At 37.9% G+C, this 13003-nt stretch overlaps 1 protein-coding gene across 4 annotated transcripts in view; it reads left to right on the top strand.

The window, feature by feature from the left end:
• Positions 1-12711, top strand: part of LOC117784107 (mitogen-activated protein kinase kinase kinase kinase 5) — a 62900-nt gene extending 50189 nt beyond the window's left edge. For 2 of the 4 annotated variants that reach the window (XM_034621732.1, XM_034621731.1), the window contains exons 6-14: positions 483-570; positions 690-753; positions 3230-3268; positions 6732-8022; positions 8081-8207; positions 9754-10551; positions 11332-11553; positions 11622-11748; positions 11803-12711. In XM_034621732.1, coding sequence (XP_034477623.1) covers positions 483-570; positions 690-753; positions 3230-3268; positions 6732-8022; positions 8081-8207; positions 9754-10551; positions 11332-11553; positions 11622-11748; positions 11803-11902 — 2856 coding nt within the window. In that variant the 3' untranslated portion in view covers positions 11903-12711. The remainder of the gene's footprint in view (positions 1-482; positions 571-689; positions 754-3229; positions 3269-6731; positions 8023-8080; positions 8208-9753; positions 10552-11331; positions 11554-11621; positions 11749-11802) is intronic. The other 2 variants (XM_034621733.1, XM_034621734.1) reach the window with 2 other exon arrangements.
• Positions 12712-13003: the final 292 nt, after the last annotated feature.

The following is a 13003-nucleotide window of genomic DNA, read 5'->3' as shown; positions in this document are numbered from 1 at the left end:
TTATTTATTTTTATTTTAAACTCTTTGAATACAACTAACATATATTAGGTTTGCTAGTTACTCATATTTTTTACAAATTATATGATAAATATAAAAAAAATCATATTTTGGCCGTTGCTTTTATTGTTTTGCTATTGTGAATGACGAAAGACAAAGATTGTGAACTTGTACTCACTTTTGCTCCCCACTGTATATACTTGTGTATATTCAAATTTTACTTAGCGCCAAGTTTTTGCCTAAATGCCTTAAAGTAAGGCAACACTGTGGCTCTGGGCTCTGGGCAAAAGGCGAATATGATTTTGATTTTGATTTATGAGATTTTATCAGAAACTTGAAAACTTTGTCACTGCCTGACGATGGATCATAACGGCACTTTGGCTAACCCTCCGCCTAAGTCTGCTCTCTAACTCAATAACTTTATCTGTCCTCTTGCTAACACTCTCTCTCTCTCTCTCTCTCTCTCTCTCCCTCTCCTTTCACAGACAGTTGCCGGCGTTCCACAGCGCATTGCCAGCAAGATGACGTCGCGCACCAATGGGATTCCAGCTCAGAATCACACGCTCAAGACAGGCAAGTTAGCAATTTCATCACCTGGCCCAAATGGAACTCACTATTAATTACGTCTCCATCACCCTGTATCTCTCTGTTCCTCTTTCTTTTTATTCTTTACTCTTTGTTACTTTCTGCAGGCATGATGACGAACTCGACGTGGTACGAGCGTTCTTCTAGTCCCGAAACGTTGCCAAGTGACATGTAAGTTGGCCCAGAATATACTATAACATTTCCACATATAATACATATATACTTATAACAGTATGTGTATAACAGTTACTTGAGTCGCGTTGCCTGAAACTTTGCTACAGCTTTGAATATTTGTTGCATTTGCTGCCTTTCGTTAACTGCTTTAGATTGTCATTTGTTTTTAATTCATACATACAAAACATATACACTCACAAATACGCCCATACATAAACATGCTTATAAACCAGGGACCGTAACTGTTATAAATTTTCAAATCAAAATTGCGACATATCAATTCAGTTTCAATTTGTTATATATTGCTTACAACATTTCTTTTGAAATTTGTATCTTAAAATTGCAGAATAATAATTAAATTTCAATTTGTATTTAAAAGTTACAGAATGATCTACGATTTTTACTTTACTTACAGTTGCAATTAAGAGTTATTTTGAAACTTTTTTAAAATCTTAAATAAGTTGTAGGTAAAAATAAATTGAATATAAAAAAATTGTATATCGAAACTTAAAAAAATATTAAATATTGTACAATATTAGTATTATTATTAAAAATCTTAAATTCGAATTAAAAATGATTTATTTCTTTAGTTTAAATTTGGTTCCATTTAACAGTCATTCTCGGTCCCTGAGATATGCATACAGAAAAGCTCACCTGGAAAATTGCTGATTCTTTCATTGCCTCTCGCTCATCTTGTATGTTGCCTCTTGTTCTCACACTGTTTCTATTACTCTCCCTATCTCTCTCTGTATTTTTCTTTTAGTAGTCCATCGATAGAGCGACCGAGCTGCAGCGGCACTTTGATTATGAACATGTCCTTAAGGTTAGAGTCTGGCTCAAAGCTGCCTCGCTAGAGAATTGCTCGTTTTGTTGCCGTGCCGCTTTTTGTGGCACAGCCAAGTTGTTGCTTCCGCAGTCGCAGCTCTTTTGTGTCTGTCGCGTTAATGACATTTAGCTTTAGCCTTGGCTGCCTGTAGAATTTGCGACAGTGCTTGCCACCTGCAGCTTGCAGCTTGCCACACATTTGGTGGCATATTTGACACAGGCGTCGAGGCACGCGCCTCTCAACAAGGCACAGCTTCATTGGCCTGAGTTGCACGTGTGCCAGAGCTGTGCTTACTACTTGTACTTGCCGCATATTGTTGCATGCACACACACTGACACACACACACACTTTCAAAGAGTGAAAGACACGTACACACAATTGAAGTTACTCGTTCGCGTTACGTGCCTGCAACGTGGATTACGCCGTGATAAATAATTACCACTCGGCTGTGGCAGTTGAATTTCCTCCATCTTGCCACCCAGTGGCAATGCTGCAATTTGTAGCTAAGCTCCCTGGCTATTTATTTTGCTCGACTCAAGAGTGGCAGCGAGTTGGAAAGTAAAAGAAAAGAATGAAAATGCTATACAATAAATGAAAATTGCAACATTTGCAATGAAATCAATTAGAAGAAAACTCGCGCAGCACACATACGCCACGTTGTACGCTCAGCTGCCCCATAAGTTATATTACACGATTACATTGTCAAAATCCTTTTTACCTTTTGCTTATGCTCATGAGTTTGAGCCACTTGCCAGGATCCATCTTGCCTCATGTTGTGGCTTTGTTACTTCTTCACTTATTTTTATTGTCCCCATTAAATTGACAGCATCAATGCTGATGTGTTGCCAAAAAAGCGCTTACTTGGCGAACTGCCACGCCCACTTCTAAGAGCACTGCTCTAAGTGGCGTCCCAGAAGTTTGCTTTTAGGATATTCCAAGTAATTCAAACACCAAACAACAAGCAACAAACAACATTAATTGGCCCAAAGTACTGAGAAAATATGAGCTCATATTTTTGCTGTTTTCCTTGATTTGTTATTTTCCTCATCTTGTTTTTAATATACCCATTTTGGGTTTAGCTTTCATTTATGTGCTGGAAAATGTGATATTAAAACAAATTATGGCCTTTGAAAATTGGCTAATGCGTTTAATTGGCCGTAACAGCCAAGAGAGTGTGAGAGGCAGCATTTTTTCTCATCATCTTGTCGCCTTTTTTCTTCCTTTTCTAAGTATTTTCCCAATTTTCTATTTAACTTTTTTTGCACGGTTTGCCTGATCCCGAGGCGTGTTTTTCTTGTCGCCTTTTCTTTGCTTTGCCTCTTACTTAATTTTGCAGCAAATCAACACCGAAATGTACAAATAAAAAGCTATCATAATTTTATAAATATAATTAGTTGATTCATCAAAGGATTTCGTAATGCTTCATCTACAAATTCTGGCTGTAGTTTTAATGCTAGTTCAAATATTTTATTCGATATTTTTCTATAACAATATCTGGGGCGATTTTGAATGATTTTTGATTTGTTACTGTTTATTACATAATTTTTTTCTTTCATTTTGTTTTTGAACTGGAATCTTAACCACGATTTCTTTTTTATTTTCTTCGTTTTCTTTTTTCGTATATTTTTATGTGTTTGATTTTTGTAGGAGCCTCTTACAGTATATTGATGAGGAACTAAAGCTAAGGTAACTACACATGAATTAATTTCTAATGCGAAAACGAAAAACCCAAATTAGACATAGCTGGGCAACTGACACCCTAGAAACAACACCCCACCTCCAACATTTACCAATACTTCTACACACACAACACGCAAACGTATTGTAAACTAACGGTTGATGTTCTTACTTTAAGTTAGTGTTAAGTTTAATTCCCTCAGTGTGTTTCTTAGTCAAGTAAGCAGCATTATCATCAGCTCAGTTTTTATTCTTAAACAATTTCATCCTGCATTGTTTTTTTTCGGTTATTGTTAACTTTCATTCAACTCATATTAAGTTAAGATTTTTCTATACAATTTCCACCTCTCTTTCTATCATTATTTGTGGTTGTCTCTCTTACTTTTTGTTACTTTGTTACATTGTGTGTATTGTCTTTTGTTTTGTGTATTGTCTATTGTATGTTGTTGTGTCTCTATTCGGTAAAACTTTTGCTGTACGTATACGTAATTTGCTTTTTGTCTAGTACGCACATTACGCATACGCACTGTGCACGCCTCATAACTAAGTTATGCACAGCAAACACACATAATACGACATCTAAGAACAAATCTCACAACAAATTTGCGATCGCTCAAAACACGAAACTTTACGGTCTAAACAGGCTCAAAGGAACACGCTCCATTTGTCGCCTATTCGTGACCCCAAAGCATTTCGACCCTTTTTCAATTTTTACTGTTTATTTATTTTATGTGAATGTGTGTGTGAGTGTGCCAATGGTTGTCCGCACATTGCTTTTATTGTTATTATTATTATTGGCGCGGCTAACTAGTGCCAATAATCCCAGGGTAAGCGTGTGTTTGCTTTCTTTATTTATTTGTTTGTTTGTTTGTTCATTTTTGTAAGAATTCTGGCAGAGGAGACATTTGTTTAATGAATTTTAAGAGAGGATTCCCTATATATATTTCCATAATGATGCTTGTTTATAAGACAATAAGACAATGTTTATTTTTATTTTTTTTTTGAGAAAATTTGGGGAAAGCAATGTGGGAAATTTGTAAAAAACATCAGTAATTTTTAAACACACAACAATTACCAAGAATACTAGTTTGTCTTTTTGGTGGACCAAGAGCAAAATATCAACCATTTAAAATTCCGTTCATAATCCGCAAGCTTAGTTAAATTTATGTTATCCTTAGTAAAAGTATTTGCAGTTTTAAATCTACAATTTTGGTTTGGTTTTGTAAAACAAAAAAAATATATTCTGCCAAAACTCATATCTTAAAATATAATTTAAAATACATTTAATATATTCATTTTATATTGAATTAAAAAATGGGGGACTACACTTTTATATTTCTTTGGTGATTTTAATGTGACTGAAAATACAATATATATATATATTTATTTACCCTGTGGAACCCTTTAGATAGACAGCAAAATAATCCATTTCTTTCGTTGCTTTTATTTGAGCAATTTTCATTTGCCTGAAGCAAACATTTTACTAAATAGAATGCAAAGCTTGTTAAAATATGCGCACAAGCGTAACTTTTTCTATTAGACCAAATAGCAAAGAATTTTCAAATGTATAAAAAGTTCACTCTCTTTCCAACGCACTCCCCGCTCCTTTATTTTCTCTGACACTCTTGTGCTAATTGAAGAACTGATAAGTTGAGACATTGCGTGCCTCAGGACGAACAAATTGCAATTATGTTTACAGACAATCCAAGAAACTAATTTACGAATGAACAGACAACTCTATTCCATCTTTTCCACTTTCTTCCCACTGTTTCACGCCCATCTTTTCTGAAGGCAGCAACACCTGCTGCTAACATTTTACAGCACATTTATTTTCTATTCGATACCCAGTACAAATTACATAACTCTTAAAACGGGTATATTTTTTCACAACATGTTTAAAGAGGGTTTAAAGAGACTGCATTAGCCGAAAGAGTCGGTTTATCTTTGGTTCTATTAACATAATTCAGCAGTTTTATATCTTTAACAGATTAAGATACTAAAGATATATTTAGTTTTTAAATTTCTTAGCTCATTAGCAAAGCTTACTGGGTATATTCAAGTCTAGCAGACTCTACTAGTTTTTCTTGCTGCTGCTGCATTTTATGTTCGTCTCATTTCGCATTTTATTTGGAAAATCTTTTACTTTTCGTTTATGAAGAATTAATTTTCCAGCATTTTCTTCATGTTGTTTCATTTTCTCTTTTCCTCTCTATGTTTTCTGTTTTTTATGTGCATTCATGTGCGTGGCAATTTTCTATGTGGAGCATGTATGTGTGTGTGTGTGTTTGTGAAAATTTGCATGTGAATATGAGAGTGTATGTGTGTTTTTGTTGAGTGTATTTGATTCGCATTTGTTTTGCATCTCATGCATAACTTATGACTCATTTATTTATATTGTGTCTACTCAACAAAACACAATAACAACAACAACAACAATAAGAGAAACAATAAACAACCACAAAAAGCACAAGTGGCGAGACAATAATTGAGTTAATATCTTCAAACGTTTGTTAATCCTTTCTAAATTCGTCATGGCGAGCTCTTAAAGTCTTATTTTCAATCCTGCACGCTAACACAAATAACAACTAGAACCACCAGCACCATTTAAACTATAAGAAGAAGCATAAGAAGTACACTAGTTGACATCATTGTTTTGACAAAACAGACAATTGTCTTTCCTATTATTTATTTCGAATTTTAAACAGTGTAATATTTTTTTAAAAATATATATAAATAAGGCAAATAATTAATAATATCGAAATTCTTCTATGAACTTTGTTGCAAACCGTTTCCTAAAAGTGTTATTAAATAATTAGATTTTGTTAAATTTAAATCTTTAAACGTTAAAATTAATTTCATTTTAATTACATAACATTTTATATAGTGTTTTTTTTTATATTTAAAATTAAAAACTACATAGTAAATAATTTACAAGCAGGCACGTCTTTGCTCTTGCTGCTCGCTGTGCTCAAACAGTTATGTTTTAGAAAGTGGCGCCAAAAAGACGCACAAGCACTTAGACGAACAGTTGCCGATTTCTGATGTATTCTCTACATTTTACATTGTTAAAAATAAGAAATAAAAAGTAAGACGACTGTTTTGGTCAAATAATTCTATTAGTTAGTGTAGTCTGAGGCACATCTCCTTATTCACCCAATGGGAGAGAGAGGGAGACACACACACACACACGCACACGCATACTGTAACCTGTCTGAGAGGAAAGGGCATGCAACTGACAGCCACCCAACACTCCACACACACCTGCAACTGCCCCATTACTAAACACAACAGTTGCAACACTTAACCCCTCCTCTCACCCCAGCCAACGTTTGCCCAGTCCCTCCTAGAGGGATGACCACTAAAGTGTATGTTTGTTGTGCGTGTTTCAACGAAAGAAGCTCAAACACCTTTGGCTTTCTCTTTCTCTCTTTCTCTTCCAAACGCGTCTCTCTTCGGTCTGTCTCGCTCTTAGAGCAACATTACCATTGAACGACACCAAAGATTCGGCACTCGGTGCCGAGTGCAGTTGCGCCCACAATGGCGTCGCTGGAGGCGCCGTTGCAAGCGGAGGTGGAGGTGGGGGCATGGCCTCCATAAATGGGGGCGGAGCAGGAGGAGTCGGCGGTAACGGTGGCGGAGGCGGAGGCGGAGGCAGCGGCAACAGCAGCCGCGCCAGCGTAATCGACAGCGGCAACGGTGGAGGCCATTATCATCATCACCACCATCATCATCATCATCATCATCAACAACAGCAACAACAACAACAACAACAGCTACATTTGGGCACTGCAACTGGCACACAGCACAACCACAATCACCACCACCATCTTAACCACCAATCAAGCAGTGCACTGACTTCGTCCAGCACCAGCAGCGCCTTGGCCACATCGGTCAACTCCAACTCAAGCTCCAACTCGAACTGTAATTCCAATGCCAATTCAAATTCCAATTCCAATCCGAATCCCTTGAGCATGTCCGCCTCGCTGGCCTCCATGCCCGGATTGAGCGCCTATCTGGGCTTATCCAATTTGCGTACGACCAGCATTGGCGATGGCGATGGCGATGACGATATCAGTCTGGACGTTGACATTGCTATGAATAATGCAGCTCCTCTCGGTTTGGGTGTTGCTCCTACCGCCGCTGGCTCGGGCTCTGGCTCTGGCTCAGGTGCCGGCTGCTCCGCCTCCGCTGCGCATTATTTGCGTCATAGCAGCAACTATCGCTCGGCGGCGGCTGCGGTCAGCTCAGCCGCTCAAGCATCATCTTATAGTGCTGATGGTCATGGTCTTGGCCTTGGCCTTGGTCTTGGTCTTGGGTTGCTTTCATCAACATCGCTCGCATCCAGCAGCACAACAGCAGCAGCAACAACAACAGCAGCAGCAGCGTCAACAGCATCGTTTTATAATCGCCTACTACTCCTCGATAATTCCAGCGGCGATGCAGTCGGCGGCGGAATCGGTGGCAGCAATGGCCTGGACAAGCATGAGGTCAGTGCCACGCCTCCGATTGTCACTCAGTCAGCCGGTGATGGCTTCATGCATTCCAACTGCGCCTCCACAAGCACAGCAGCTGCAGCGGCTGAGACTGCAGCATCCACAGCAACTGGTGCTGGTGCCACAGCGGGCAACTCATCCCATCTCTACCAGAATCTACTGCGGAGCAGCGCTGCCAGCAGCACAGAGACACCACAGACGGCAACGGGAGCGGGAGCGGCAGGAACGAGTGAGAACAGCAACTGTGATTACCGTAACGAGAGCAACCAGGTGAGTAACTGCAGCTAAATCATCTTGCAGTTCTCAGAATCATTCATCCCCTCTTTAGAATGGAGTGGAGGACTCACCGCGTCGCCATAGCTCAATGGATCAGCTGATTGGACTGCTTAATGACATGGGCAAGTCGTCGCGAACGCGCAGCCTCAGCGACGGCGGTGCCCAGGACGATGACGAGGGTGAGTTGAGTAGTACCTCAGTTAAATCAGTTAAATAAAAATGAAGAAAAATTCAATGAAAAAACTAAAATAAATAAATATTCCAACTACATTTTGAAAATATTGCAACCAGGGAATCAAACCGAAACAAATATCGGTTCTGGCTCCGGTTCCGGTATAGGTATTATTAAATTTTTTATTATTATTGCATACTAAAACTTCATTTTCGATGTATCGTTTAATGGCAGCTATATGATTTAGTGGTCCGATCCAAATATACAAAATAACTTGATCTGCCTATGATATCCCGATACCTACATACCAAGTTTGAAGTCTCTAGCTCTTATGGTCTCTGAAATCGACGCGTTCAAACAGACGGACAGACAGTCAGATGGACAGACAGACGGATGTTACATACATTCTGCATGTTATATACATTCTGCCAAACACATTATACCATTTTTCGCCCATTTTCAATGGGCTCTGGGTATAAAAAGTTCTTTTTTTTTTAGATATCTAAACAAAACTGACAGAATATGCATCTGGGCTGGTATTATACAACCTGACCATATTTGGTTCAAATATGGTTCCACTATATCATATAGCTGCAATAGAGACGCTCAATCGAAATTTAACTCTTAGTATGATAAAGTTTTTTGTTTATTGAGATATCTTAACCAAACTGTTAGTACCAGGGGTGCCACAGAAAACGAAACCAACGGAAAATGTCCCAAAAATGTATGAAGTTTTGAAAGATTTTCGGTTGGTTTCGCTTTCTGTGACACCCCTGAATATGCGTTTAAGTTGGTTTTGTACATTCTGACCAAATTTGGTTTAATACGGTTCCATATATCAAATAGCTGGGGTATCCTACTGGGGCTCAGGGTATCCGACTTTCGAGGATACCCTACTTTTTTTATTAAATCTTTTACGAAACTTATGTTTGCTAAAACAACTAATTCGTAACCCTAAATAAATTGCCCTATATTTGGGGGTTTTTTTATTAGAGGTAGTCCGTCGCCAACAGACCATTATCAAAATATATAATACCGATAGTTTTACTTTGAAAATGGCACGCTCGATTTGAATTTTAGACCCATGGTTGCTGGGGCAATTAGAATTCGTCGTAGATTACAATTTTAACAACCGATTGATGCATTATTTTTAATTCACCCATAATGTCAATGTCTTATGTCCATAAAACAGTTTTTTTAGAGAAATCTCAATTGAATTTATATCTATGTTTATTGTAACAAATAAGCTTGTCTTTTGCTATCACAATTTATTTATTTATTTTAAATAATAGTAAAAAATAAAAAATAAAAAGAAAATAAAAGTTTTTCTTAACGAAAAAAAATAATTTTAATTTATAAAAGAACAACCATTTTTGTCGTATTCACAAAGTTTTAACTGATTCAATATTTGATGCAAGAAAAAACTACAACTGTTTACTACTAACTACAATATAAAATAAAGACTTTTGATAGTGGGAAAAGGACTCTTTGGGTTGAATGCTTAATTAAAATCAACAATTTTAATCATTCAATTTTTCCCACTCCCCTCGCAGTGGAGAAAGAGGCGCAACCGGATCTGCTGAACAATACGCCGCCTGTGCCGCCAAAGCGTTCTCATCGGCGTCGTCATACGCCGCCCAGGCCCATCTCCAATGGTCTGCCACCGACGCCCAAGGTGCACATGGGCGCCTGTTTCTCAAAGATCTTCAATGGATGCCCACTGCGAGTGCACTGTACCGCCTCGTGGATTCATCCGGAGACACGGGATCAGCATCTGTTGATCGGAGCCGAGGAGGGCATTTACAACCTCAACATGAACGAGCTCCACGATGCGACCATTGATCAACTGTTCCCACGTCGCACCACCTGGCTGTATGTGATCAAGGATGTCCTCATGAGTCTATCCGGCAAATCCTGCCAGCTTTACCGCCATGATCTGGTCGCGTTGCACTCGAAGCAGACGGTGCGCTTCTCGCTCCACATGAACAAGATACCCGAGCGTCTGGTGCCGCGCAAATTTGCCCTGACCACCAAAGTTCCGGACACCAAGGGCTGCACACAGTGCTGCGTCACTCGCAATCCGTACAACGGCTACAAGTATCTGTGCGGAGCGACACCCAGTGGCATATTCCTGATGCAGTGGTACGATCCCCTCAACAAGTTCATGTTGCTCAAGCATTGCGATTGGCCCGCCACAAGTATTCTAGGCGGAGGCTATGGATGCGTTCAGAATGGCCATACGCCGGTCTTTGAGATGATCATCACGCCGGAACTGGAGTATCCCATTGTGTGCACGGGCGTACGCAAGGCCCTCAACGGCTGCCTCAAACTGGAGCTCATCAACATGAACAGTCAGTTGACAGTTGTTCCCATTGATCAAAGCTATAAGAAACTGCAATCATGCTCAAAATCAATATTGCTGCTACTGATTTGATTGCATTTATTATGATAGTACAAATTATTATCTATTATCAATTTAAAACAAATGATTGGAAACTCATTCTGATTTCAGTTATTAATTAATTCAATATTTTTAATTGCAATTCCGTAAAATTCAAGAATTCTGCTTATATGTTACATAGGAGCCAATTTTAAAGTCAGTTGACAAATTTAATAAGGACAGATCAAAGATCTTGATTTGATTAGTTATTTTAACCAAATCTTTGTAATAATTGTTTGCATAATTTACTTAAAAATTTGTTGCCTATTGCAACTTTTACAATTAAATTAAATTTAAACATTTTTGGTTTCAATCATAAAAGATTGAATACTTTATATAAATTTTGCGATTGCCCTTCGGCGATATTTGGATTATTCCGGCATAAACTCTAAATATAAAGTTAGAGACTTGAAATTTATTTTGCATGTTAAATAGACTGGATTAATATAATTTTTTTTTGAAATTGGACCATCAGCCTCACCAAAAAATTCAATATATTGGTAAAAAGTCTAAAATTTTAGTTCAACACTTAAAGTATCTACTTTTAATTATACTAGCTCCAAATCTTGAACTTTATGATACCTAAATTATAAAATTGTCCATAGTGGATTGCTATTAAATTGATTGCAGTTTTGAGCAGCTCTGTCATTAAATTAACAGCATTTTAATGATATTTAATTTTATTTGACAGGTGCCAGTTGGTTCCACTCAGAGGATCTGGAGTATGACGCCATGGCCACGATGGTGCCGCGTCGCGACCTGCTAAAGGTGGTGCGCGTCCACCAGGTGGATAAGGACGCCATTCTCGTCTGCTATGGCAATGTAATGCAGGTGGTCACACTTCAGGGCAATCCCAAGCAGCACAAGAAAATGGTTGCCCAACTCAATTTTGATTTCAATGTGGACAGTATTGGTAAGCGAGGATTAACACATTAGCAATTGATGTATCCACTATTGTTAACAATTGTAATCCTCTTGCAGTTTGTCTACCGGACAGTGTATTAGCATTCCACAAGCACGGCATGCAGGGCAAGTCGCTGCGCAACGGCGAAATAACGCAGGAGATCAAGGACATGAGTCGCACCTATAGGCTGCTGGGCAGTGATAAGTGAGTGTTACTCCCAAATCATTACCCAATATACTTAACTCATATTCTTTACAGGGTTGTCGCCTTGGAGAGTCAACTGTTGCGCACTGGTTCGCTGGGCAGCGAGGAGGGACATGATCTGTACATTTTAGCCGGTCACGAGGCCAGCTACTAGGGGCACTAGTTGTTATATTTTTAATATAATGCAAGATAGACAGAGGGGAAGTGAGAGATACATACAAATAAATTTTAAATGCAGCTGTCGTCGGGCGGCGTCAACTACTAACTGTAATTTAATTACTCGTAGGCCCTAAGCTCTAAATTAAACTCAATTAAAAACGAAGCCCAAGCATTTAGCAATTTCAAGAGCTACTTAGCGCATTTTATTCTAGCAGATAATGAGGCAGTCACGAACTAAAACCATAACTAAATCAGCAAAAACAAGAGATTCTTAGTCCTCCCATTAATCCATTCTTTGCCAAAAACAAAAAAAAACGGGATAAAGGAATATCCACTAGAAATACATAAATTATATGCTACTTATAATAGTAAGTATGTCGCACACTCTATCCAATTCCGTTGTAGTTATTATTATTATTATTATATTTTTGTATTACAAAGAAAGAAAATGCTTTAAATTATATGCCTAACTTTATTAAATTATGCATATATTACTTTTAGAGATTTTGTGTAACATTCACAAAGCAATTAAATAAGTTTCAAGCAAAATTAAACCACAAAGAATGAAAATGAGTGTTAGGAAGAAAGTCAACAGCGGCGAGGCAAGGCGAGGCGTACGCATTAAAATTACCGTAATTAATTATAATTCTAATTAATAGAATACAATAATTACAAACGTATGCATATAAACAACAAATTTTATAGTTTTTAGCAATTGTAAATCGCAAATGTTTTTGTAGTTGTTAATGTAAAGCAGAAATGCATTAGATTGGAAATTAGGCGCTATGCGAAGATCCAACTTAAGAGAATGGGAGAAAGAGTTGCATGAATTACGGTTTGTTGGGAAACAAAATAGCATAAGAATTTTCTAAAAAAAAAAAACAAAAACACTAAAATTTAAAAAATTTTGAAATAAAATTTAAAATCACAAAGATACATTGCAAATTGTAAAAGAGCTCCATTTGGGCCCCGTTCTGTACGTTAAAAACTGATTGTCATAGGTACGATATTTAGCCTAAGAGATTATCTTTCCGAGCAGCACATTTTCGTCTTCAGTTGTAAAAATAATAATTTTTAAGTTAATTAGTTCGTACGT

The sequence above is a fragment of the Drosophila innubila genome, assembly GCF_004354385.1.
Source record: "Drosophila innubila isolate TH190305 chromosome 2R unlocalized genomic scaffold, UK_Dinn_1.0 1_C_2R, whole genome shotgun sequence".
In the NCBI taxonomy this organism is placed as follows: Eukaryota; Metazoa; Arthropoda; class Insecta; order Diptera; family Drosophilidae; genus Drosophila; species Drosophila innubila.
This window is presented reverse-complemented; position numbering and strand designations above follow the sequence as displayed.